Source organism: Glycine max, chromosome 10, assembly GCF_000004515.6.
Source record: "Glycine max cultivar Williams 82 chromosome 10, Glycine_max_v4.0, whole genome shotgun sequence".
Lineage (NCBI taxonomy): Eukaryota > Viridiplantae > Streptophyta > Magnoliopsida > Fabales > Fabaceae > Glycine > Glycine max.
In genome coordinates this window covers 2,296,625-2,323,850 of record NC_038246.2, presented here as the reverse complement: position 1 = coordinate 2,323,850, position 27,226 = coordinate 2,296,625, and the positions used below count along the sequence as shown (strand labels likewise).

Below are 27,226 nucleotides of genomic sequence, written 5' to 3'. Positions count from 1 at the left end.
GGAGGAATTGGGTTGTCTATAAAGGAAGTGGAAAGAAAAAGGCAACAAGAAGACTTTTGGAGACATGCAAAATTTAGAGAATCTCTCCTTAAACAAAAGTTGAGACTCAAGTGGCTTAAAGAAGGAGATTGTAACTCTAAATTCTTTCATACTATGGAAAATTGGAGGAGGAGAAGAAAAAATATGATAAGAGGCAGTAATGTTGATGACTCTTAGTGTGAAGGTCCATGTAAGGTCAAGGAGGAGGCTTACAATTTTTTCAAAAGGAGGTTTAGTGAGGAGGATTGAGAGAGACCAAATTTAGATGGAGTGCACTTTGAGAAAATTTCTTTAGAGGATAATGCTATGTTGAGTGAGAGGTTCAAAGAAGATGAAGTCAAGAAGACAATTTGGGAGTGTGACAATTCAAAAGTATAGGATCAGACAAATATAACTTCAAATTCTTAAAGGAGTTTTTGCATTTATTAAAAGAAGATATTCTTAAGTTCCTTGAAGATATTCATTCTTCCAAGGATTTTCCAAGAGGAGCTAACCCTTCATTTATTGCTCTTATTCCCAAAATGAAAGAATCACAAGGGTGGGTGGGGTGACTATAGACCCATCTCCTTGGTTGGTTGCCTATACAAGATTGTGGCCAAATCGTTGGCTAGGAGGCTTCAAAGGGTCTTACACGGGGTGGTGGTTGGTAGACAAAGTTCTTTCTTGGGTGGATGAAATCTTTTACATAATGCTTTGATTGCAAATGAAGTTGTGGAAGAAGCTAGAAGGAAGAAGAAGAAATGCTTGATCTTCAAAGTAGACTATGAAAAGACATATGACTCGGTTAGTTAGAGTTTTCTCTACTATGTGTTGAGAAGATTGGGGTTCAATGAAACTTGGATAAATTGGATTCGGTCTCGATCTTTGTTAATAGGAGTCCTTTTGAGGAGTTCATGCCTCAAAGGAGACTAAGGCAATGAGACCCCTTAACTTCATTTCTCTTTATCATTGCGGTAGAGAGGCTAAGTGGAATGATGAGGGAAGCAATATCTAAAAATATGTTTAAAGGCTTCAAAGTGGAGACCAAAGAGGTGGAGGTGAATTTGTTGTAATATTCGGATGACACAATATTCGTGGGAGAGTTCAATTTAGACTGCATGGTGGTCCTAAAAATTGTGATGAGGTGTTTTGAACTAGTACTCAATTTGAAAGCTGACTTCCATAAAAGTAGATTTGGAGGCATTGGAGTGGTATTCAAAGAACCTAAATTGTAGAATTTTGACCATCCCTTTTGTGTATATAGGTATTCCGATTGGAGCTAATCCAAGGAGGTTGGAGACATGGGAGCCAATCATATCCAAGTTTGATAGGAAGCTTGCATTTTGGAAGCACAAACACTTGTCATTTGCTGGGAGGATTTGCTTAATTAACTTGGTACTTTCTTTCTTACCCTTCTACAATTTATCTTTTTTTAAAAAAAATCCTAGAAGGTATTTCTAAAAAATTGGTGAGGTTACAAAGGAGATTTTTGTGGGTATGTGAGGAGGGGAAGGAGAAAATATCTTGGGTGGGGTGGAAAAATATTTGTAGTCCAAAGGATGATGGAGGTTTAGGAACGAAGGGCATTTCCTTGTTTAATGTTGCCTTACTAACAAAGTGGAGGTAGAATTTATTCGAAAATAGAGGAGCATTATGGGAGAGGGTGCTAGATTCTAAATGCGCTAATTGGCAAGGTATGTGTGAGAATAAGGAGAGTGGTGAGAGACACTCTAAATCCATTTGGTGGAGAGACATAAAACAAGTGGAGGTAGAGGTGATGGGTGGTTTGAGGATATATATGATGGAGTGGAAAATTGGAGATGGTACACCTACTAGGTTTTGGAAGCATAGGTGGTTAGGGAGTGAGTGTTTACAATATAAATTTTCTAGATTGTTCCTTAATTAGGAACCAAAGGAGGAGGAATGTGTAGAGAGGATGCCAAGATGGATGGATAGTAGATGGGAATGAGACTTTTGGTGGAGGAGATAGTGGTTTGAATGGGAAAAGGAATTGGTAGCTGAATTTTTTTCTTTGATTGACAATATTGTTATTCAAGGACATGGAGATGATCATTGGTCTTGGAAGGTGGATCCAGCAAATTCATTAATTTATGGTTAAGTCAGCATATCTAGCCTTACATAATTTGAGGTTTGGTTCAACCATGGTGGAAGAGTTCAAATGCTTGTGGAAAAATAAAATTCCACATAAGGTTTCATTTTTAATTTGGAGGGTCTTGCATGATAGGCTTCCTACCACAAGGATAACCTACATAAAAGACGTACATATCCAATTCCTTGATGATGGCCTTGCATGCGTGCCATGTGGACACGTTGTTGAAGATTCCTATCATGTATTTTTTTTTTCATTAAATTTGCGCAATTGCTTTGGTGGAGATGGTATGGATTGCTGGACATTTGCTCGGTACCCCCTGGGTCACCTATTGAGCACTTCTGCCAAATTTCTCACAGGCTACAAGGACATGTCCTAAACTCTTGGTGGAAAGCTGGTTGGTGCGTTATTATCTGGAACATTTGGTATAACAGAAATAAGATATTGTCTGGAGGAGGAGAAGGTGAGGCACAAGATACTTTTTGATCTTTGGTCATGGCTCAAGGCTTACCAGAGTGACTTTAACATCTCTTTTCAACAATGGCAAGTAGAGACCCCCAATATTTGTTTGGGAGCCTCTCGGGATAGATGATGAATCTTTTCTTATGCAACAAATATGTGTATAGGCCAAGATCCATCTTCTCATGTATGGAGAGCTCCTCCTTTTTGGTTTTTAGTGCTTGTATTACTGGTATATGCTGCAGGGGCGAGGGTATAGGGATCCATCTCTCTTTATTCCTTGGCCTGGTGCTTCTAAGCTCGTGGAGCTTCTAGCTTTCTTTCTGTGCAATTCTTTTGCACCCTAGGTAAATTTTAATATATATTGCTTTTCGCCGATAAATAAAAAAAAACAAGAAAGATTTCAAGGCGAAGTTTGATCCGGTCCTAACAGTAAAAATCAAAACAATAGTCCAGTTTTCCTTTATATTTTCAATAGAATGAAGAATTATATAACTTAGTGCAGAGTTTATTTTCTTAATTAATAACCAAATATTTTTTATGATATTAAAACTAGAAAGTAATTGTTTGTGAATAGAAAATAAATTAAAACGAATATAATTCATAAATAAATAAAATAAATATATGTTCATTTGATGTAAATATAAAATAAATGAACTTAATTAGTTTAAAGATTAAAAATGTGTTTGACAATTCACTCTAATAATTTATAAGCTAGTTTGTCTAATATATAAGTTGGTTTCACTAAAAAAATTTGTATCATTCTCAAGCTTATTTTAATAACTTCTTACTTACTTTCATAAAATCTAATTAGTTTTGTAGTCTATAGGTTTTTTTTTTCATTTTCATTCCCATTAATTTAATAATTGAATTTTTTTATTTATCTTTTCAATTTATTTTAATTAATTTTATAATCTAAAATTTTAATTAGCCTCACCAATTTTAAACATAAAAGCATTTTCGACGAATTATGTTGAGTTATTGTTTGGTTTTACACGGGACTTGCATCTATCGAGGCTCGTTTAACAGTGACTGCATGTGTGCCACATGTCCTCCCAATAATGTTTACGCATTCAACACATGGTATTTCAGCAAATATAGCTGATGAGATCAGTAGTGAGTACTCAGTACTCACTGAATAGTAGAGAAGCTGTGATGTTTCCTATACATGTTTTTTAGCATCTGTTGATGTCAGAACAGAATAATCACTTTGATTTCCAAACCATTACCAAAATCTTGCGAGTAATACTCTTCATATTTTTCTGTCAAAAAAATAAACACTCTTCACAAACAATGTTATAAAATTTTAAACATATGAAAAAAATTGAGATAAAAATGAGACTTTTTTTTTTACTATATTACAAGTGAAAAGTTTTTAATGAATTTTTTTATTATCTCTGTAAAAAAATTTAAGTAACTAGCTTGAGTAAAATCCTTTTTTTTCCCTCTTTCAAACAATACAATCTTATTTTTTTTAGTAAATTATCCGGACACTCATGAGATTTATCCTTATTACATCCAAAACTCAAAATAATGTAAAAATAAATGAAATGTGTCAGATGTAACAAGAGCAAATATAAAAAGTTTTGTGTAATGTATATTATTTTTTCATTACTCGGATATTAAAACTTACTTAAAAATATTAAAAAAAACTTTTAAAATTTAAACCTAATTAATTGTATTGAAACTAACTGATGTTACTAGGATAAAAAAAAATGTACTATAATAATAACTCCTTTAACTTTAATACTCCAGTATTATTAGTATGTGGATAGGTAGGATAGCTTCAACAACTCAATTCCAATAAAGCACGAACTGCAAGAGCAATAACCACTGCAAAATAACCCAAAAAACTGCGAGTAGGGCAGCTGCGGCACGTGACACACGAAGTAACTACTTTTTGATTTAGTACTACAGTAATCATGACACTAAGTTCTTTAGTGATATTTAAGATATTTTTACAAGTTTTAATTTTTTTAATCATTATGAAATTAATATTTAATTAAGACAAATTTTAATTACATTTAAAATTTATTTTCTCTCTTCGAAAATATATTCTACACATCACAACTAAATTATACCTATAAATTGGGTCACACGAAGTGACTACTAGTCTACTACTTCAACACTCTATACTAAAGTTTTTATATTTTCACACTCAACAGACTGCCCTGCGACAACTAACCACTGCTAGCAATATCCGTGTTTGGATTAACAAAAACGTGCGTATCACGTGACAAGTTTGTTACATGTCAGACTATGTTCTAACCTATATGAACAGATTGTCATGGCAGAGTACCTTCAAGTTAATATTTTAGTTCCTTGTTTCATTGGACTTTTATAATAATTCCTTGTTTAATTGATGGTAATAGACGTGTTCTCTGGCTACTGACCAACACCTAATTAACGAGAATAAATTAATTAACATATGTAAGATTATACTATATGATAGTTTGACTGTTTTAGGTTTGTTGGTAAAGAAAGAAAGTGAAAAGAAAAAAATAAATAGTAAAATGATATGTAATTCATACTCTTAGATTTTATTTTAATTAAAAAATTGTCATGTTATTTTTAATTTTTTTCAGTCTATGGAAGGATACTCTAGTGGGCGAAGGAATAAGGAAGGGCCAAATTAAGGATGCCCATGTGATGTCTATCTTTGAAGCACGAGGGGATGCTTCCCTCCATGAACTTAGGCTACTACGTAGTATCTCACGTGCGTGTCACTGCTATTTTTTCCTTGTTTCTTAACATCGGGAAATGCCATATTTGTCTAAGTTAGATAGGGCATAACCCCTGTACCACACACGCCTTCATTTTCGTTTTTGGTCGGGTGAGGGGTGATTTTTTATTTATTTATTTATAAAACTTATAATATTACAGATATTATTGTCTAATCAAAATTAGCATTGCATTTAAGCAATCATTATTTCATCAAGATAAATAAAATTAAATGTTGGTTTTGGTTAAAAAAATACCTCCATCCGTAACGAGAATTTGGATTTTTGAAATGCAATTAGATGCAACAGAAAACAGTAGTTGGAGTGCAGGAAGCTTTTAGTCCCCTAATGATACTAAATCTAAAGTCCTATTTCATTGTGTTTTAATTTTTTTTTAAAGAATATTCTGTAAAATATTAACGAAGACTTGTTAATTTATAATTAAATATAAACTTGTTTGATAAATATCAATTTGGAAAACAAATTGAAATTAAAAATATTTTTAAAAAGAAACCACTAAAACAAAACAAAAAACTCAATTGATTTTTTTTTAAAAAAGTTATGAATCGAGATCAAAGAGTTTGTTTGATTTCCTTTTCACTTTTTGGTTTTAATTTTTTTTCTTCAAATATTTTCATGCTATTCAGCAATCAATTTCTCATTCAAACCCATCCTGACTCTATGTGACTATATATGCAGTTGCATCCATGTACTATAACGTACCTTATAGTATTTCAGGTGTTCAACTTCGTTTAATTTTAACTTTAGACAATGAAAATATAGTTACATACTTAGTAGAAGGGATAGAAAATTGAAGAATATAGTTTTTTTTTTCTTGAAATTTCCTAGGGACAATACATTATTTCCTACTAAATGTGCCACTTACAAATAAATTGCTTCAACCTGGCACACACGCATTTTAATTTCCACTCCCATTCGATACTCGTATGGGCTTAGGCCCATTCCATAAAAGAAAACAATAATCGTGTTAACATAATATTACAATATTTGTTGTTTTTATTACGTATTAATTATAAAATTTAAATTATAGAATTTATTTTTTAATCTAATTTTGAAACGATGAAACCAAATTAGTATTTAAAAATATTATTGAAATGAAAAACTTAAAAGGTAGTGTTATAATGAAGGGTTGCAAAAAATAATTCCCAGGCAACAGTTAATAGGGCCCAGGACTAGGCCCAAATATACCCTCAGTCTCTATCAGACGCAGGATTTGGGTTCAAAGCAACGTCAGTTATCAAAAGACAGCGTAAATCCAACGGTAAGACGAGGGTACGATTGTAATTGGGCAGAATAAAGTGGAGAGAGGAAGCGGAAAATCCACGCTTGGGGTTTTCCAATTCCCTGGCCCTATTTGAATCATTTCCCCCGCTCCACCAGATACCAGTACCATCTTTAAAACCCTCCAACCAATCCTCGCACTCTTTCTAGGGTTTCACTTTCACTCTTTCTCTTCGCGATTGCATTCTCCTTCAGGTACTCAATCCCTTCCCTCCTTTCTCTCTGTTCACTGTTTCTTCTGGATAATTTTTTTTTTCATTTTAACTTTCTCTTTCTTTCCGCCTGTTGCTTCTGTCTGTTTGGTTTACTTGTAAATTTTAAGAAAAATAAAACAATGCTCCGTTTCATGGATTTCTCCCCCGAACTTGATCTTTCTAATTTCATTTACTGATCTTTATCCTGATGAAGTAACAGTAATTTATCATGAATGCTCACCTGAGATGTCATAGATGTTCGGAAATGCTGGATCTGTAAATTTTTAGGTTCGTGCTATCTCGTGGATTTCATGTAGTTTGTTCCTTTTGTTTTTAAATGCAAAAGGTCGATGTAGTTTATGTGATATATTTTTTGGATTTTATACCGTAGTTGTTGACTTTGGCAAATGAATGATTTTCAACTTTTTAGGTTTTTTTGTGGCAATTAATAACCGAATTTAACTACAGTGTATCACAATATTCATATTAGGATTCTTTGATTTTGATTTTATATGGTAGTTATTATTATTATTAGTGTTTCAAATTCAAGGTTTTCCTTGAGCAGTTTCTGTCTTCTATTCTATTGTTTTCTGGGTGTAGTGAATTGTATGGTTTTGTCAGAAAACTGTAAAATTGCTGTTATACTTGTTTGCAGGTTGCTTTGTAATGGATTCTACAGGGCAGGCATACCAACATCGCCCCCTTACGATTAAGTTATGGCCTCCTAGCCAGAGTACTAGGCTAATGCTTGTAGAGCGGATGACCAAGAACCTTACTACTCCGTCAATTTTCTCAAGAAAGTATGGACTGCTTAGCAAAGAAGAGGCTGAGGAGGATGCGAAGCACATTGAGAATGTAGCTTTTGCTACTGCAACCCAACATTTTGAGAAGGAGCCTGATGGTGATGGGAGTTCTGCTGTGCAAATTTATGCCAAGGAATCAAGTAAGCTCATGTTGGAGGCTTTGAAAAGGGGCCCAAAAGCAAAGGAGGATGGAGAGTTGATAAATGAGAAGGCAGCTGGTGCAACTGCTGAAACTGTTTTTGACATATCTGGGGGTCGCAGAGACTTTATTAGTGGGGAGGAAACTGCAGAACTTCTGAAACCATTGACGGGACCAAGCTCTTATAACAAGATATGTTTTAGCAATAGAAGTTTTGGCTTGGATGCTGCCCGTGTTGCTGAGCCCATTCTATTGTCAGTTAAGGATCAATTGAAAGAGGTAGATCTTTCAGATTTCATTGCTGGAAGACCAGAAGCAGAGGCTCTTGAAGTGATGACTATATTTTCTTCTGCCCTGGAAGGTAGTGTTTTGAGATATCTGAACCTGTCAAACAATGCCATGGGTGAAAAGGGGGTTAGAGCTTTTCGGTCACTCCTAAAATCACAAATTAACTTGGAGGAACTTTATTTGATGAATGATGGTATATCAGAGGAAGCTGCAAAAGCAGTTTCTGAATTGCTTCCTTCCACTGAGAAGCTGAGGGTTCTTCATTTCCATAACAACATGACTGGGGATGAAGGGGCAATTGCTATTGCTGAAATTGTGAAACGTTCCCCAGCTTTGGAAGATTTTCGGTGCTCATCTACCAGAGTTGGCTCTGATGGTGGAGTTGCCCTCGTTGAAGCACTTGGGGATTGTAAGCATTTGAGGAAGCTTGACTTGCGTGACAACATGTTTGGTGAAGAAGCTGGAGTTGCTCTAAGTAAAGTTGTACCTGCATTTACAGATCTTACAGAGATATACCTCAGTTATTTGAACTTGGAGGATGATGGTGCAGAAGCCCTTGCTAATGCCCTCAAGGAATCTGCACCATCACTGGAAATTTTGGATTTGGCTGGGAATGACATTACTGCAAAAGCTGCTGCTTCTGTGGCTGCCTGTATATCATCAAAACAATTCCTCACCAAGTTAAATTTATCTGAGAATGAACTGAAGGATGAAGGTGTTGTTTTGATCAGCAAGGCACTGGAAGGAGGTCATGGCCAATTAATTGAAGTTGATTTGAGCACTAACTCGATCACATGGTCAGGAGCTAAGCTGGTGGCTGAAGCTGTTGTGGGAAAACCAGGTTTTAAGTTGCTTAACATTAATGCTAACTTCATTTCTGATGAAGGGATTGATGAGTTGAAAAATATATTCAAAAACTCACCTGATATGCTGGGTCCTTTGGATGAGAATAATCCTGACGGAGAAGACCCTGATGAGGAGGCTGAAGAAGATGCTGATCATGATGAATTGGAATCAAAACTAAAGGGCCTTGACATTTAGGAAGATTCATAGGAACAAACATGCAACCTTTACTCAAGATTAATTTGTAGGCCATTTAATATTTCCGACAGACATACTTGTTTCAAGCACAATAGCTAGCTTTAATCTTGTATTTTAGATATTCTATTCCATGACCTGACATTTTAAAAGCATAATAGATGTATGCTCTTAATATATCTGGCAAAACAAGAAATGTTATTAGCTGCAGAAATTTTTGGGCTCTATTGTGCTTTACTGCTTTTGCTGGCAACTTGTTTTCTTTCATTGCTGGGTCTCTGCTGTCTTTCTATATTTTGGCAATTGATTCCATACGCAGATTATTTGAATAACCGCATCATATTTTTCTGGTCGTGCCTTGTAGGCTCTATAAAAACAACAGACCAATTGCATGCAATGTATCTTTAAGTAATTGGCGTAGGTGTGTAGCTTAACTTGAATGTAGTTGCAGAATCGGTGTGTGCTTTAGTTGGAAATCTGCTGGCAGGCCTAAATATCAACTCTTTATCCATGATTCCTTACATGTGTTTATGTTTTCTTTTTGAAATTTGTACGTTTTGTAATCAATATTACATTGAATGATGGGTTACCAGATCAAGTGCAAGTTGGAACGGAACTGATGTTTTGCGCTTTTTACGGAAATTTCACTCAAGTTCCTGTATGAATGCTATCTTGGCCAGTTAGAAAATTATTCTTCATACTTTTCAATAAAAAATACACTACCAATAAAAAATTGTGCTTTTGATTAAGTACACATTTTATTCCTCAAAAAAGTACTCGTTAAAATTAATTCCATAAAAATTAAACTGATAAATCAATCCGGCGCTTAAATTGTTTTGGATTTTATTTTATCGGGTGTATTGTTTTCAAGGGAGAATTTGACTCTAGTTGGTTTAGGTGGTTTATTTGGTTATCCACTTGGCATGGGTCTGGTACTCACCATGCTAATAGAGTTTGGTTGTGTTGAAACGATGGTTTATATCCAATGGTTTTCTTCCTCCTTGCACGGGGTTTAGTGCTTAATTTATAGTTTGAATTTGGAATATTTTAGTCATGATATCCTAACTGAGCTACTTAAGCATCATAAGTTTATTTTGTTTTATTTTAACAAGGAGAGAAGTAACTTTCTTCAATGCACATCATTTGAATTGAGCGACCAAAAAATCTTAAAGTCTTGTCTGATAATTGTTTTGGATATAAATGGATCACACTGACACCGGAACCTTCAATGCCTCCAATATCTTATCATCTAGCTCGAACTGGATGGATTTCTTATCTCTCCCAATCTTTACGTACTCCTCAAACCGTTCTTTTAGGTCTTCAGGGAGGTTTGTGGTTGATTGCCATCCCAATTTAGCTTTGGCTGCTCTAGGTTCTGCATAGAAGTGCTGCATAATACATAAAAGAAGATTGCATAAACTGTTAGGCTATAACCAAGAAGATTGTATAATTGAAAATATTTTAAATGCTCTATCAAGCTGACACATATTGTTAGGGTATAAATTTGTACAACACGGGTCAGCTTGGTTGAGCATTCAAAATAGGTACTTATGTTTCAAGAATTCAAAACAAGGTATTATAACTTTTTTTTAGTATGAGCTTAATCCGTTCAGTGGTTTGTGTTAAACAAGACATTCTAAATAGATATTTTTGTTGCAAGAATTCATAACTATGCTTGTGTAATTTTTTTAGCATGCAAAACAAATCATAAAACTGATTCACCCTGTCCTGTTAATCACTTCAATGATTTGAGTTCAGCATTAGGGCGTTTCCATGCATTATTTGATCAGGTTATAAAGTAGATCAGAAGATAGGGTAATAGTAAGTACATAGGTGCGGAAAGGGAAAGCCTTCTTTGCATCAACTCCAACAGCTTTTGGATCATAATGCACAATGTTAACCGGGCGCCCTGCAGCTTGAGCACATAGTTTGGCTATTCCGTCTAGAGTCACTGCACGGTCACTCACACAGTTGAAAATGGTCTGATTTGCAGCTTCTGGATTCTCAACAGCAAGAGTAAGCATTGAAGATAAGTCCCTAACATGAGCTATGTTACTGAGTTGCAGTCCCGAGCCAGGAATTGGCACAGGTCTGTCCCGAACAATCCCTACAAATATGACAATGCACATTTTTTTTAGTATTGGTCTTCTAGAAAAGAGTATATTTATTGAAGAAAAATGCCAGCAACACATTCTTTAACACACTATTTATGATTGGTTGAAATTTATGGCAAATCACAATTTTTTGCAAGTCCCATTTGTCATTTAATGATTTTCTTTCCTGATCTTATAACTTTCAGTAATTCTAACCAATGATAGAGTGCATGTTAGAGAGTGTGTTGTTAGCACTTCACTTTATTGAAACAAGGCTTCATATGTATTTAAAGTTAATAATAACGTTTGTTTAAGAAAGTTCCCCTTACTGTCAAAAAACCACTCCTCACAGTCTTTGTTGTTGCCAGACCCAATCATGTACTGTGGCCGGAACACTGCCCAACTTCCATAAGTTTCTTCAATGTATTTCTCCACTTCAACATGACCAGCATCTGCTTTAACAACATCCTACACCATAGTGCATTTAACATTTTCACTTCAATTTTATATAATTGCTATTGGGATAGTAGTTTTACAAATGCTAATGGGAGAATATAAGAATATTCTTCAACATACCCCTTCAACATGTGGAGGTTCATCTGTTGGTTTGTAGATTCCAGCACTGCTGATGAACAGGAATTGCTTGACACCTGAACTCTTAGCCCAATCAATCACCGGCCTACAAGTGAATATTGATATTTATGATGTCTGTCTTAGATATTGCATCTAGTAATGTCCACAAGTTCTGTTTCTTTAACAGAATTCTAAGAATTGCATTATGCTAGCATAGTAACATGGAACTAATGCAACAAGTGAAGATTGATATTTATGATGTCTGCCTTAGATATTGCATGTAGTAATGTCCACGAGTTCTGTTTCTTTAACAGAATTCAAAGAATTGCATTATGCTAGCCATAGTAGCATGGAACTAATACAAATTGTATGTGTTACATGCCACTGAAGTTAACAAGAAGGCATGTAAATCAAGTATTATACACAACTAAACAAGAATTAATACAACAGAGAACAAACCTCACAGTCCCAAGATCCTTGCCATTGTTGTCCAAGACCACATCAAACACTTCCCCTCCTACAACACTCCCTACTTGTGCTGGATTTCCCCACACTGTGCGCCCTCCAGCACTCACAATTTCCTATTTGTTTCTCAAATCATACAATTAAATCTTGAATTAAACTTAATGATTGGAATTCGCAACATTTATTCAATGCAAGTAGCTGAATCCATACAAAATGAATAATTGAATGTGTATAACAAGAAAAGAATTAAAATTTAAAGATCACAAACTGAGAATCTGTTGAAAGGAGGTTTCTTCATCTTGTCTGAGCCTTCATCGCCAACAGTGAGTATGGTGACAGAGTGGCCAGCACCAAGAAGCTCCTTTGCAAAGTAAAAGCCAATGATGGCATGACCGCCGCTGTTGGTATTGACGATGAGCACCTTCTTCTTCTCGGCGGCGCTGGCACTGATGCTGAAGGCAGCATGAGTGGCAAAGTGTGTAGAATTTGAAGAAGTGTATGATAAAAAAGAAGGAGAAATTGATAGAGAAGAGGAGGAGGAGGAAAGGGAAGAAGAGAAAGAAAGGCGCGAAGTAGAAGGGTGTGAAAATGGGAGGAGGTAGGAAGAGGATGCAGAGAAGAGCACAGTGGATGAGGAAGAAGCAATGATGGTGGCCATTGGTTGTTAACTTCTCTGCTTCGAGAGTATGAGAAGTGAGAACCAGCAGTTCCAGATAAAGCTAACTTAACTGATACCTACCATCCTCATTTCTCATTACCAACAACATATGTGGTCATAAACACTACAAAAATTTAGGATGTTAATCAGTTTTCCGAGTCAAAGAGGCTAAACTAATATGAACATAAATAAATTCCACAAATTATGGATGCTTATTGTTTAACTGAAGAGTTGTTTTTAGTTTGTTATAATTAAAACTGATTATAAATTTTAATTACTTTTTTCTTTGACTTTTAGACCATAATTTGAGAATTTAACTGATTAAACTCTTTTTATATATTTTGTGAGGCTAAATTCTTATGCCAAGATTACTTTTTCCAATAAGCACTTTTTTTTAAAAAAAATACTCATTCATTTTTTCTTAAAATGATTTATTTACATTTTTTATAAATGTAATTGTATTAATTAATTTTTAATTTTAACATCTTTATTGAATAAACTAAGAATGAAAAACAATACAAAATATTTGAATTATATATGATTATGTTTTAAATTTTAAAACATTTACTGATATTTAAATTTTAAAGTGAAGAAATAATAATATTAAAATTGAAAGGGAAAAGAATGTAAAATAGATTTGACGTAGGTAGTAGATAATGTTGGGCGAGATGAAGTAGTTGGAGAAAGAAAAGATAAACGAGTGAGATTTCAGAGACGGAGGGACATTGGTGTCCGATAACGCAATCCAATCCCGAATCCATGGTACCTTGTTCCGTCACATCCCCTTCGTCACCGTTCACCGCAATCATCCCACGCCACACGCACTCTCGCTCTCCCTCTCTCCCCCTCCGCGTCGCGCGTGCTTTTCCCATCAACTCCCTCTCCAACAATGCTGAATCCTCCGCCCAGTTCAACCAGCAACTCTTCCGCCCCAGCTACCCGCCGCAGCAGCCCCGAACCCTCTTCCCCGGCGGCTACAAGAGGCCCGAGCTCAATGTCCCCACTCTCGTCCTCCAACTCGACCCCGACGAGTTTCTCAGCGCCGACACCGACGCCTTGGCTTTAATTGACAAGGCCGTCTCCAAATGGGTCGGAATCGTCGTCCTCGCTAGCAACCAAGCCAGCGGCGGCAAGCTCTACGAGGCTGCATGCTCGTTGAAGTCCCTGCTTCAAGACCGCGCCTATTTGCTTGTCGCCGAGCGCGTCGATATCGCCGCCGCTGCCGCCGCTAGCGGAGTTTTGCTCTCTGACCAAGGTTCTTTTACTTCTTTAATCTACCAAATTAATGTGTAGTTTCATATTACTGCATGTTCGTGCTTCTGTCTAGGAGCACACACGGGTCCAGGTCTACCCGATGACTCGATCAATCCAAACTAAACCGAACAAGAAAATTCGGGTTGGTTTGGATTTGGAGTTTGGACCATTAGTTTAGTTCAGATTTTTAAATTACAAGCTCAATTATATAAGTTCGGGCATTCGATCTGTGCACATAGGAACGCAAATCTAAACTTAGACCATTTTTAGAAATTTTGTATGTTTTGTAATTTTATAATTATATTACTTTTATGGTGTGTAATTCTATAAGAGTTTAATACTGATGCATTGACAATTTTATATTGGCAAGTGACATCCGATGATAAATCATCATTAATATGACTTTAAAGAAAATTTTGTACAATTCGATTGTGATTAGATGAAAGTGTACAATTAGTTTACAGTCAGTGCATAACCTTTTTATTTTCTCTCATTCTATAATTCTAAGTTTTGATATTATTCATTAATTTTATTATGATTTCCTATTTTTTTCCTTTATTTTTCTAGTTTTTCCATGTTTTTTTGTTTTTCATTAATAGACACTAGGACCAATCCAAACTAATATGAATATGATCGGTTGATTCGGTTCAGTTGTTAAACAAAATTTAAACCAACCCAAACTGATTAACATTGATCAATTTGGATCTAAATATTTCCTGAACCTGATCCATGTCCATCCCTATCTTTAAGGGTGACACGTGTATCTGAGTTTTTCAATTTACAAAAAAAGAATTAATAAAACCCATCTGCATGTCATTAGAAAATAGAAATTGACCTGGACCATGGTCTCATGGTGGTATTGAACATATAATAATTTCTCTTTTTTTCTCTTGGGCATTTGGTCCAACAGCTTAGTCTGATTTAGTGTGAAACGTCTTTGAATATAATTTTATGCAGGCCTTCCTACTGTTGTTGCTAGAAATATGATGTTGGATTCAAAGTCCGAATTGGTGGTTCTTCCCTTGGTTGCTAGGATTGTTCGAACTGTGGATGCTGCGGTGAATGCATCTAAGTCAGAAGGTGCTGATTTTCTTATATATGGTGGTGGTGACCTGAATCGTGTTGGTCAGGAAGTTGGTTCTGTGTATGAGAGCGTGAAGATACCTATTTTTGTCTCGTGTGGGAAAAACATGTCTTATACTGATGCATCGGGTTTGTTTGCCTCTGGTGCTAGTGGTTTTGTTACTAGTTTGGAAAATTTTGGTTTGTTTGGTGATGAGTTTTTGCACAAACTGTTTGGCACTGTGTATGCAAGTGATGATGGTGGGAATATGAGTGAGAATAAACTGAATGTAGATAATGGTTTTCAGAGTGAGACAGAGGTTGTTGCTGGGTTTGTTAAGCTGGAGGATAGGGAAAAACTGTTAATCGAAACAGAGAGATTGGTGTTGAATGAAGCTATTGAAGCTATCAAGAGGGCTGCACCTCTGGTGATCTTTTAATTAAAATATTTGGTATTTGAAGTAATTTTTTTTTTGTTCTTCTGTGTTTTGACCAGTATATTGTTTACTTTGTGTTAAATTGGGATTCGTTTCAAATGACAGATGGAGGAGGTTTCACTTCTTAATGATGCGGTTTCTCAAATTGATGAGCCATTCTTACTGGTTATAGTGGTAATTGTGTGCTGAATCTCAACAAATTCTGGTTCCTGGAATATACATTGGTATTAGCTCTAAATTTCGAAAAGAAATCTTCTTTTAATACATCTAGTTAGAAACTACTTAACTAATAAGTGCTATTTGTTGTGAAACTTTTCTGCATTTAATTCACCTGAATGTCTGATTACCTCCATATGTAAGCATTTACTATATGTTGAACCATGGTTTACTTATGGGGAGTGGTTGGTCTTCTGTCTTTACAAACTTCAGAAACTCTGTTGTCCTCAGTAGAGTCTTTTTTCATATAGTTTGTCTCTGCTCTATGTTCTTATTATTCTACTTGGAACAGTGCTATATGTTTTGCTGGTTTTTTCTGTTTCTCCAGCTCGCCTTTAATTTTTATTCTAATATTTCAATTCTAACTCCAAGAGGGAATTAATTGGGTGAAATTCCAAAATCAGCTGCTTTCTATATAGAGTTCATACAAATGCCAAAGTGCTGAAGTTAATTGACATGATATCATGCCTTTTTATCTTTTTTATTTTATTTTAAATCTTGATATTACCAGGGGGAATTCAACTCTGGTAAATCTACCGTGATTAATGCGCTTCTTGGAGAAAGATATCTCAAAGAGGGAGTTGTTCCAACAACTAATGAGATCACATTTTTACGATATACTGACTTAGATATTGAACAACAACGGTGTGAAAGGCATCCAGATGGCCAATATATTTGCTACATTCCTGCTCCAATTCTTAAAGAGGTAAGTCAATTCCTTATGGTTCCTTCCTGTCTTTTATGTGTATCAAGACTCAGTTTTTTATATTATCCCCTCTAATACCAGTTTCTGTTCGTAATTAGAATGCTCTCAGCAGTTTTCTTTGTTCTTCTGAAAACAGATGACCATTGTTGATACACCTGGAACTAATGTGATTCTTCAGAGGCAGCAGCGTCTTACAGAGGAATTTGTACCCCGTGCAGATTTACTTCTTTTTGTCATTTCTGCTGATCGCCCTTTAACTGGAAGTGAGGTATGGTCATTGAGGATGGGGCATACTCTCTTGTTTTAATTTGTATTGGTTATCATTGACCAGGCAGGGCTATGACATGTTTTATGTTGTTTTCAGATTGCTTTTCTTCGTTATTCTCAGCAGTGGAAAAAGAAAGCGGTCTTTGTCTTGAATAAAGCTGACATATATCAGAATAATCATGAGGTATTGTGTTTTGATTCTTATTAGTTATTGACATACTGATATTTTATCAACGAGTTCTTTTGTAGTGAAATTGCTGAACTAGGTTTACATTATATTTTCACAATTCAATGCAGCTTGAGGAAGCAATGTCCTTCATTAAGGACAATATACAGAGATTGCTGAATACTGAAGATGTCATGTTATATCCTGTATCTGCTCGGTCTGCTCTTGAAGCAAAACTTATGGCTACCTCTAATGCTGGGAGGCTAAATGAAGAATTATCAACCTCTTATTCTCATTATGGTGCCAGCAGTTTCTCTGAACTTGAAAACTTCTTGTATAGCTTTCTAGATGGGTCAACAATCCCAGGAATGGACAGAATGAGGCTCAAACTTGAAACACCTGTTGCAATTGCAGATAGACTAATTTCTGCATGTGAAACTCTTGTGACACAAGACTACCGATATGCCAAGCAGGATTTGGCTGCAGTGGAAGACATTGTTAATAATGTAAATGATTTTGCTTTGAATATGGTAACTGAGAGCCTTTCTTGGAGGAGACCAACTCTGTCTTTGGTAAGTTATAAGATGTTTATAACTTTTTAAATTCAGACCAATTTGATTTTCTCTTGATGGATATGTTCTTAAATATGCATTGGTATACATTATCAGATTGAAACTACGAAATCACGTGTTGTAGAGCTTGTTGAAGCTAATCTGCAATTGTCAAATTTTGATATTATTGCTTCATATGCCTTCAAAGGAGAAAAAAATGCACTGCCTACTACCTCAAGGATTCAGAATGACATAATTGGTCCTGCTGTCTCTGCCGTCCAGGTTATTTTCTGACTGTAACCTGTTTAGGATTTTAGTTTTGGTATTGCATTTTTACCATCTTATTTGAGCTGGAAACTAGTGAATCCTGATCATCATATTGCATTGATTTCCACTCTTGCTTATCAGAATGATTTGATTTAACTATTCACTTTAGCCTGCTTTTGATTGGGATAAGCCCCAAGAGGCTCAAGACATCAAATGACAAAAATGCTGGATTAAATGAATAATTGTTTATTAGTAAAAGTTAATTGGGTAGGTTATGCTAAAATAGTTTTTATTCATAGAAAATACTTGAAGAATACGAAAATTGGTTATATTCCAAATATACCCAACAAGGGAGACTATACAAGGAATCCTTTGAAAAACGATGGCCTTCCTTGAGCCATGAAAGTAGTCAAATAAATTTTGGGACCGACCAGTTGCTAAAGAAAGTGGATCAAGCTGGCAGCCAGGTGATTGACAATTTCAGCAGCATTGCAGTTTCTAAGTCATTTGAGCAAGAAGTACGGGAAATGGTAAGCTTGAAATTCTTTGTAAAATAATTTATCATTTTTTTTTCTTTAGGTCCTTCAGTGCAATTTGGTTCCCTTGTTTGAGAGAAGTTGAACTTTGTTCCTCTTGTTTCAATTGCTTTAGTTTTGCTCACATGATGCAGTTATGCTCCTTCATCAGATTGCCTTCAATTGAAGGCAATTGGGCTAATGTGGATTTGTTTTATGTGAGCAAGAATACTGCCATGTCATTAAAAGAAACGAGAGAGCTCTTAAATCTCCATATCGGCAAAATAATGGTCATGCCACCTCAATTGAACAACAAACTGATAGAGGAACATAATTGAATCAATTTGAAAATTACATGGGAAATATTGCTTTTACTTGGGGACCATAACCAAGCTTTTGTGGAACTAGGGACTAAGTGTGCAATTAACTTCCCATGAATTTTAAATTGAAATTCAAACAATCCCCAATTAAGTGTGTTTGGATGAGTGTTCGCTAAATTGATTTTAGTTAAACTGATTTTCAAGTGAAGTGATTTATACCTGGATAGTTTTTTCTTGAAAGCAAGTTTACTATAAAACTCAGTAAATTTTTCAACCATATGTAAAAGTTACTTTTCATCACTTCTAGTCAAACTGAGGCTTTTAGGCAAAATCAATTTTGCCCGACAATAGCTGGAATACCGAAACATCTATATTTTGACAAAAATCAAGTTTGACTGGAATCAAAATTATTTCTCATGACTCCACCATGAAACCAAACACACTATAAGAAATCTGCAAAAAGTCTTAATTTTCTCATGTAGTGATGATTAATTGGAGAGTAGCATAATTGACTTTGAAGGATGTGAAATATAAATTTGTGGAAGAGCTGAATCAGCTGATAAAAATGAGTTTGAAGGATGTCTAGGCTATTCAGAAAGAGTTATGGTTAAATGTGGTGCTACCGTGCTAGTCAGTTGTTGTAAAAGCTTCCAAACTACATGAATGATTATAGGCATGTTCAAAAGTTGAGAAATAATTCTCTCCACTACATGATTTTGTCAGGGTTGCTGCTTTGTCTTTCTATTTTCTGTTATGTAATAAGTTAATAATGTCTTTTTCTTGTTATTTTTGTCATCTCTGAAAAATTGTTCTATTTAGTCTGTGTTGACCCTGGCAATCCATATGCTAATGTGAATATTGTTTGAACCTTTCCTGTTGACCATGGCAATCCATATGCTAATGTGAATATTGTTTGAACCTTTCCAAGTTGTAAATATTATTATATTTTTACTTTGCCTTTGTGATTTGAAATTTAGCATCAGATTATTATTATTATTATTATTATTATTATTATTATTATTATTATTATTATTATTGTGACAAGCAAATCTGATCTAAAATGTTTTCCTTTTAAATTAGATTTTAGGGACTTTTGGTCAACTAGGTGTGGCTGGTTTATCTGCTTCGCTACTGACATCTGTGCTGCAAACCACCTTGGAAGATCTTCTTGCTCTTGGTATTTGTTCAGCTGGCGGGTAATATATTCAATTAGAGTTCCTTTCCTTTCTGATTGCTTAGGTTTTATTTCAAAATGTGTGCACATAATGATTGATGAGACTTCGATCATAGACCCTTATAAAAGGAAAACATATTTAGACTGCACTTTGCTGTAAAAATAAAATTAGCTTGCTTTTATGCTGTAACAATGTAACATGCACCATTACCACAAGAGGAACATGAACATCCATGATTCAACTCAGAATATCAGAGCACTCTTATCCTGCTTCATGATCATTGATTGATCATAACTCCATATTTTTTTGTACTCTATAATTGTTATCAAGCATAGCAGTTCACAAACTGATCAGATTACTTCATTTTTTTGTAATATATATCAATGATTGCTGGTGTTGAAAGCACGTTTAAAAATTCTTTTGCTGTGTTACAGGTTTCTGTGTACTTGACAATGCCTTTGTTTTTTTTTTTTTTTTGTTGATTTTTTTGTAATATATATCAATGACTAGCTGCTGATATCTGGAATTCTGGATTGGCATTTCTCTCTGTTGCAGGTATCTAGCTATATCAACTTTTCCAGCTCGTAGGCAGAAGGTGATAGATAAGGTGAAAACAAAAGCAGAGACCTTGGCATATGAACTTGAAGAGGCCATGAAGAAGGATTTGACTGAAGCCATAGAAAATTTGGATACCTTTGTGAAAGTCCTAAGCAAACCTTACCAAGATGAAGCGCAGAATAGACTTAACAGGCTAGTAGAGATTCAAGAAGAATTATCAAATGTTGAGAAAAAACTTAGAACGCTACAAATTGACATTCAAAATCTTCATGTGTCATGACTTTGGACTATCCAATTACGTTATTGAAACAAAGGAAATCCGTCCCTTCTAACAATTGTGTACTTTAATGTCTATCTTAGCATCACAATTTTGGAGTATATTATTGGCAATGCGATTATGCGAGTGGAAAATTGCCAAATCGGACTACGGTTCTCCCATTTGTTTTGTTGTTTTTCTAATGGGTTAAATATATTTTTAATTTTTGAAAATTTGTCTTTACAATTTTTTTGTGTGTTTACTGTGTTTCGGAAAATTTTCAAATGATTGTACTTCTGGGTCCTCTTTTCAGTAGCTATTGAAAAAGCTGATGTGGCTGACAAATTTTCATAAATAGTGTCATTGATTGTCACATCATTTTTATGATGACATTATCAAATGTTATGTCATTCAAAAATGTTACATCATGAGGAATTATTAAGTGTCATGAAAAGAAAGTATATGAACTAAAAAGAGATTTTTATAGTGTCTCATCTAATAAGAAATTGTTACCTAAAACAAGTTTATTGATTTTAAAAAATTTATTTAAAAATAATATTTTCTTCATTTTATTTTTTTAGTTGCTTAAGATTAATGCATATAAATTAAGAAATATTTAATGAAAATAAAACATTATTATAATTGGATTAAAGTGTCCTTAATTAATATACTAATTTTTTATGTTTTCAATACTAATAGTAAATATTAAATAAGAATATATTAAAAAAATGTTAATTAAACTTTAAATTCTAAAACAACAATTCTTTTGAAAAAAATGAGAGACTAAACCATGGGATGGAGAGAATACTTATAATAATTTTTTATTGATTGATGATATATTTTTTTATTATAAATACATAAAAATTAAGTTTTATTTTAATAAGAACTTTGTTAAAAATACTTACTACCTCCATTCTTAATATAAGTCTTTTTTTGCAACTAAATTACACATTAAGAATGCTTATTTAGTTAATATAATTAGATTTTTTTGTTACAAATATTAATAAATTTCGTTTTATTAACAATAATCTGTATTATTTTTTATCCTTACAATTATCAGGACTTATCAATTATCTCACTCTTATCACTTAATTTTTTTTCACCTGATTAATTAATGTTTATTAGTCGTCATTTCCCCAATACTGAAAGAGAAAATAAATTTATCTCATTAATTTATAATATTCATTGTAAAATAATTAAGAATATTTGGATAAAATAATAATCAATATAAAATTTTAAAAGAATTTATATTTTTTTTTAAAATTGTTTTACATACAGAAATGGAGGTAATATGTTTTTAGGAAATATAGATTCAATTCACTTTACTTAGGTTTGAATGAGATAAAATTATTAAGGGTGACAACTCACCATTAATGAATATATAGTAATTATTGGAGTGTTAAAGGAGCTGCAGTTATTCAACTGCAGTCATGAGTGACTTGATAACTAAATGCAGTTGCTGACAATTATCTGTCTTTGTCTTTGTATAAATACCATAGTGTAACATTGAGCAAAGTGGCCAATGAAAATCAATTTTATCTCTTTCTCTTTTCTCTGTTATCAATTCTATTAGTAATATAGTAGTGGTGAAACTAAGTGGTCTGTCAATTTGAGTTTCATAATATTAGTTTCAAGTCAGTTTTGGTAGACAAAAACGTGACAACATTAGCATGACGGAATCTCAAAACTAAGTGGTTTTTCAATTTGTAAGAAAAAATAAGAACACTTAATTACATCTCATGTAATAATTAATTAAATACTTCACAGTTCATCAAGATTATCTAATAATTTTCTGTTTGAAAGAGTGTTACTAGCCTTTCTTATCGTCATTCGTCACATACACTCAAGTTGGGATTTGCTCCACAAAATAAGGTAAAGCAACAAACAAATAAACCACTTCTCTAGAATCAGCTTTCTTGGAAATTAAATCCTTAAGACATTAATGTAGTCCCCGTGGGTTAAAGAAGGTAACCCCATCAAGGTAACTTCTTAGAAGAAATTCTAAAGGCTAAGCTTTCAACTATCAACTAGGAAGGTCTAGAATTATTTGAAGATATCCTGAGGCCACCTAGACATAAGTGAATGTAAGCAAAAGATAAGACTGGATATTACGTGCATCACAAGTTATCAATATAAGGGAATTTGATACCATATTTTAACTAAAAATCTTTAAACTTAGATTTATGGGTCTTCTTTTCACTTATATGATGTTCAACTTTTTCATTTTTACTTGATGTGAGACTTCACTTCACACTTGTAATTCAACATGTTTTTTCAACACTAACACAAGCCTCCATTCTCTCCTCCAATAAGAACACAAAGAAGTCGATCTCTTATTGACAAAGACCAAATTATTATCCGTGTGCTTGAAATTAGGTCATCACTCTATGTTAACACAAAAACTATACACATAGCTAACATATGATAGCCGTGCGTTTTTTCATGTTTCGAACGTGGGTTCAAACAGTACTCACTATGGCATCTTCATAGTGGATAACAATGAGATTTAAGGAACAATCTCTTTTAGGTATATGAATTAATGAGATGTCATCATATTACTATAATTACTTGGTAGAGATCGACGGCTAGCTAGCATGTCATTTCAATCCATTGTCCTGCATGCCTCTCAAGTATGATTTCCTTTTGTTTTGTTACTTTACATTGTGGATTTTTCATTTTTGTAATAAACTGACTTCTTTAATTATTTATTTTCCCTTCTTATTATGTCAACAAGGGAATTATAATTTATACCAAAATAAATTATATGCATGTACTTTAAAATTGCCCTGATTTCCAATACTCGGATAAAATTAAAGTCAGCCATGCAGTTGAAGTATATGTTTTTTTTTTCGATCGGCGCAGTTGAAGTACATGTCTCACGGTTTTATAATGATTTAGCTTTGTTAGTTATGTTTAACTTGTAATTAATTTTCAAATATATCCTTATAACGCTTTGTGGATAAGAATACATATATGTATTAAAAATGTTTGTTAATAGTTTTAGCATATACACCAAAGTTATATACTTTATAGCAAATATCATTATTGTTTTCATTTTTTATTTTTATGATATGTAACATATTAGTTTTTTCTTTGGGTTCTTCACATGTATTCTCTTTGTAGACAATCATGTTTAAGACATGATTAGGTACAAAATGTAGGTATTTCTCATAATGAAAATTTAAACTTTTGTTTGTCATCATTTGGGGGATTAGTTCCTCTCACTATATATACTCAATTACAAATCTCCAATTGATAGTATAACATGTTAAATTTTAAAAATAGTTTAACTAAATAAAATCTAAAATATTTTTGTCGATGAACTGCACTACATCTAGTTGATTCACATGAAAAGAGAATCTATTGCCTTTCTTCGTAGAAAAAACCAATGATAAAATACAAACCTGTGCTTTAGTAAACGATACACTAAAATAGAAGGATAGATGATAATGAAATCTATGAAGGTTTAGGGTTCACATACTAAAAAGCAAATTTAGCAAAATTCAAAGTTGCGTATACGGCAAGGCAGTCAAGGCAATTGCCTCATGCCCACAATTCTTGAGACTATATCACTAATTACTATTTCATTTTATTGTAATATAGATTTTTTTTAATGAAAAATTTAAGTGAGTTAGATTCCAATTTTTTTTTATTATGATAGTTGAAATGCAAGAGTGAAATGTCAATTGCATTTTTTTTTGGGAAATAAATAACGAGGAATGGTATTCAAATTGAGATTGAAGTGGAGTGTGGTAAATGGGGCAATGTGCAGGAATTCATAACTGACCCAATGTAATAATCAATTATTTTCAATATGAATTAAAACCTATCTTTTTATTATTTATTATCTATTAAATTTAGTAAACATTTTGATATTGGTGTTTTTACTTTATTTTAAAAATTCAGAGTATTGAGTGGAGTTTTAACAAAAGAAATTTATACGTCATAAAGTTATTAAGTTATATTAAAATATTATATTCATTTTGATCATATGTATGTTGGTATATAATACCTATAAAAATTGTAATTATAATTTATTTTTTAAATTTAAAATCATTTAGATCCTACCTTTAGATCTACAATGTTACAATATTTATTGAATAAATTAACTATATTATTCATTGGAAGCCAAATGATAAATTACTTTATTATAAAATTCTCATAAATAATTTTAGAACTCAAGAAATTAGAAAAATGATTATTTTTAATAATTTACATTACACTAAAGGGCGTTAATTCTGCCAAAGGCTCCAAAATATCTGAACACAACCCTGGCAAAGGTTTATAATGTTTTCCTATGATTGGTTATTTAGAACCATGAAAGGAGTATCATGTAAGCATATTCGATTATGAAGACTTGAACTTTTGGGGAGAAAGTGTGTATGGCCGCAGATATTCTTGTCCCCTCTTTATTTCCTTACTCATATTAATTTGTTTCCCTTGGGCTCCCCTCATGTTCACATTTAACTTCCCTGTTTTTCGTGCATTAAATTAAATTCTTAATATATATAGAGAGCAACTGGTTAAGAAGACATTGTGAGTATGATGTGCCAAAATCAGCACAGGGTATTCTAGGCCCCTCTCTTCTTGCCTTAATCAATTTCAGCATTTATAAACATAAGTTACTTTAGTATTGGAATAAAATTCCTTTATAGACAGCATTGTTATATGTCTCAAAACTAATCTTGGGTACAGTAAAATTGATGTCTTATGTCCCCCTTTGTCTGACCACTAATGTAGTAGTGTGAAAAAAGTTAAGGGGGGAGCCGCACAATATCAGTCAATTAATCTGTGTTGAGTTGACCTCTAATGAATGCATGTGATTTTGTACTTAACTGCACTTAAATGCTTCTCGTACTATACATGGGTAATGTCTGCAATTTGAGAAGCAAAATGGATATTTGCATGTGTAGAGCCACTGTTATGTCTATATAAAAAAAATTAATGGAGAAAAGGCATTAGGATTAGGATAATGACGAGAAGTTTGTACTTTGCAGAAGTTCTTAAATTCAAATTATTAATTATAATGGATCGAGAAACACCCTAATCACCATTGCAATATCAGTACGGGAGGCCAATCAATATATAAGAATTAAGATTGTCACAGTACCAAGGGTAAGATGGACATCATATAAATGACCAGACACGAATAGTTAAAGGAAGATTATTATTATTCCACCTGTGAAAGGAAGATTAATATTGTTTGCAATATTTAGGGTCATGCTTTTAGTATAAATTTGAAAATGAGTGTAAAATTATGCATGCTACTTTTTCTTTTTAAATGGGGTGCATTTTACAGTAAAAAGAAAGTGAGGAATTATGCATTTTAGTATAATTTTATATGAAGAATTTATATGAAGATCTAGCTAAATTAGTTGAGTAGGATACAGTAAATTGTTTTAACTTATACATTGTTGTAGCTCATCATATGTATTTCATGCACCCTTATCCGTATCTAGCTACTATCATGGTACACAACTGTCATTGTTTACACATCATGTGTGGATTTCTCATAGTATATGTCTTTAATTTCAATGGGTAAAAAAATTATGAAGAACTTATCTGTTATTTTTAACACTATTCCCACGGTTTTGCCAAATTCACCATTAGGGTGAACGATTGATTATTCGCAGCAGTGCAGGATAGCATTTGTTTCATTCATTGCATCTGCCATAATGAACTGATGACTCGTCTATTTGTCATTAATTATCGATCATGATACAAGGTGGTGCACGTCTTATGCTAGATTGCATAAGCTCCTGCACAGTATATAAGAGCCACACACAGATACAACTTGGTCCTTTTGTGTGTGTGAGTTCTTGACTTCGCTGGTGCAAGTGGACAACTTATACTCCATGATACTTCGTACACAATAGTGCAGTGTGTGGATGCATTCACACAGTGAATTTGTGACTCTCCTCTCGGTTTGCTGATTCATGCTTTTCACTTAATTAGATTATTATGATGTTAGGGAAGTGATATGTACAGTTAATTAGTGGTATTTACTGTTGCATATCAGAGCCAAAATTTGCCCTAGTTTGCCCGTTTAGGGTGCAATGAAAAATGCCTCAGCAGCCAAATACAACATGTATGTTTAAGAACGTTTTTTCTTGAATGTTTTAACGAATATAATATACTCTTATGCATTTTCCGTACAATTTTGGCCAATTGCTAAGTCCAGATTTGGCCAATAGAAAACCTAGAAACTAGAAAGGCCAAGGACAAAGAAGGAAAGTAACAGAATGTTTTTTTTTTTCCTCTTATTCATTAGCAATATCTTTTTGGTATATAACCAAGAGATATTGAAACTTTTATTTGACAATGTTAATAAAAATTCCTGAGCTAAGCATATTTTTTATTGGCTTTGGGAGAGCCTGGCGACGTGGTGTATATTGTTTGATTGTAATATGGGCATGTCTTATGTGCTCTTTTTTTTTTTTTGGTGAAAATTATATGCTCTTTTATAACAATAAATTAAACTATTTAGCTTATAAATAAAAAAGACTTAACTGTGATTTTTAAAGAGATTTGTAATAAAATGTTTCCACAAAACCCTTTGAAGAATGGTATTTTAAAAATAATGACTGTTGGAAGAAGTCAAAGAAATTTAAAAATA

At 33.6% G+C, this 27,226-nt stretch overlaps 3 protein-coding genes across 4 annotated transcripts; 2 read left to right on the top strand and 1 right to left on the bottom strand.

Annotated features, from left to right (window-relative positions):
• The first annotated feature begins 6,644 nt into the window (after window positions 1–6,644).
• Window positions 6,645–9,285, top strand: LOC100819800 (RAN GTPase-activating protein 1). Of its 2 annotated transcripts, XM_041006275.1 has the most exons (3): window positions 6,656–6,804; window positions 7,018–7,091; window positions 7,459–9,285. In XM_041006275.1, the coding sequence occupies exon 3, from the start codon at window positions 7,470–7,472 to the stop codon at window positions 9,072–9,074; it is 1,605 nt and encodes a 534-aa protein (XP_040862209.1). In that variant the 5' UTR covers window positions 6,656–6,804; window positions 7,018–7,091; window positions 7,459–7,469; the 3' UTR covers window positions 9,075–9,285. The 2 variants fall into 2 exon arrangements, with proteins under 2 accessions (XP_003536523.1, XP_040862209.1); XM_003536475.5 differs by lacking the exon at window positions 7,018–7,091 and having other exon boundaries at window positions 6,645–6,804.
• An 860-nt stretch (window positions 9,286–10,145) lies between these two features.
• On the bottom strand, window positions 10,146–13,075 carry LOC100816596 (chloroplast stem-loop binding protein of 41 kDa a, chloroplastic). The gene is made up of 6 exons (XM_003536470.5): window positions 12,471–13,075; window positions 12,197–12,318; window positions 11,741–11,843; window positions 11,494–11,632; window positions 10,901–11,178; window positions 10,146–10,459 (listed from the first exon to the last, which is right to left on the bottom strand). The coding sequence occupies exons 1-6, from the start codon at window positions 12,858–12,860 to the stop codon at window positions 10,277–10,279; spliced, it is 1,215 nt and encodes a 404-aa protein (XP_003536518.1). The 5' UTR covers window positions 12,861–13,075; the 3' UTR covers window positions 10,146–10,276.
• Window positions 13,076–13,494: 419 nt separating this feature from the next.
• On the top strand, window positions 13,495–20,686 carry LOC100808213 (probable transmembrane GTPase FZO-like, chloroplastic). Its single transcript, XM_003536860.5, has 11 exons — window positions 13,495–14,115; window positions 15,072–15,604; window positions 15,719–15,787; window positions 16,341–16,535; window positions 16,672–16,803; window positions 16,900–16,986; window positions 17,100–17,540; window positions 17,637–17,801; window positions 18,086–18,316; window positions 19,702–19,817; window positions 20,352–20,686. The coding sequence occupies exons 1-11, from the start codon at window positions 13,620–13,622 to the stop codon at window positions 20,632–20,634; spliced, it is 2,748 nt and encodes a 915-aa protein (XP_003536908.1). The 5' UTR covers window positions 13,495–13,619; the 3' UTR covers window positions 20,635–20,686.
• Window positions 20,687–27,226: the final 6,540 nt, after the last annotated feature.

Coding starts and splice junctions, on each gene's coding strand:
- LOC100819800 (XM_003536475.5), top strand. CDS start 7,470: ATGGATTCTACAGGGCAGGCATACCAACATCGCCCCCTTACGATTAAG.
- LOC100808213 (XM_003536860.5), top strand. CDS start 13,620: ATGGTACCTTGTTCCGTCACATCCCCTTCGTCACCGTTCACCGCAATC. Junction 15,605..15,718: donor TCAAGAGGGCTGCACCTCTG/GTGATCTTTTAA, acceptor TTCAAATGACAG/ATGGAGGAGGTTTCACTTCT. Junction 17,802..18,085: donor CTGCTGTCTCTGCCGTCCAG/GTTATTTTCTGA, acceptor TTTTATTCATAG/AAAATACTTGAAGAATACGA.
- LOC100816596 (XM_003536470.5), bottom strand. CDS start 12,860: ATGGCCACCATCATTGCTTCTTCCTCATCCACTGTGCTCTTCTCTGCA. Junction 12,319..12,470: donor CTCCTTTCAACAGATTCTCA/GTTTGTGATCTT, acceptor AGAAACAAATAG/GAAATTGTGAGTGCTGGAGG. Junction 11,179..11,493: donor TGAGGAGTGGTTTTTTGACA/GTAAGGGGAACT, acceptor TCATATTTGTAG/GGATTGTTCGGGACAGACCT.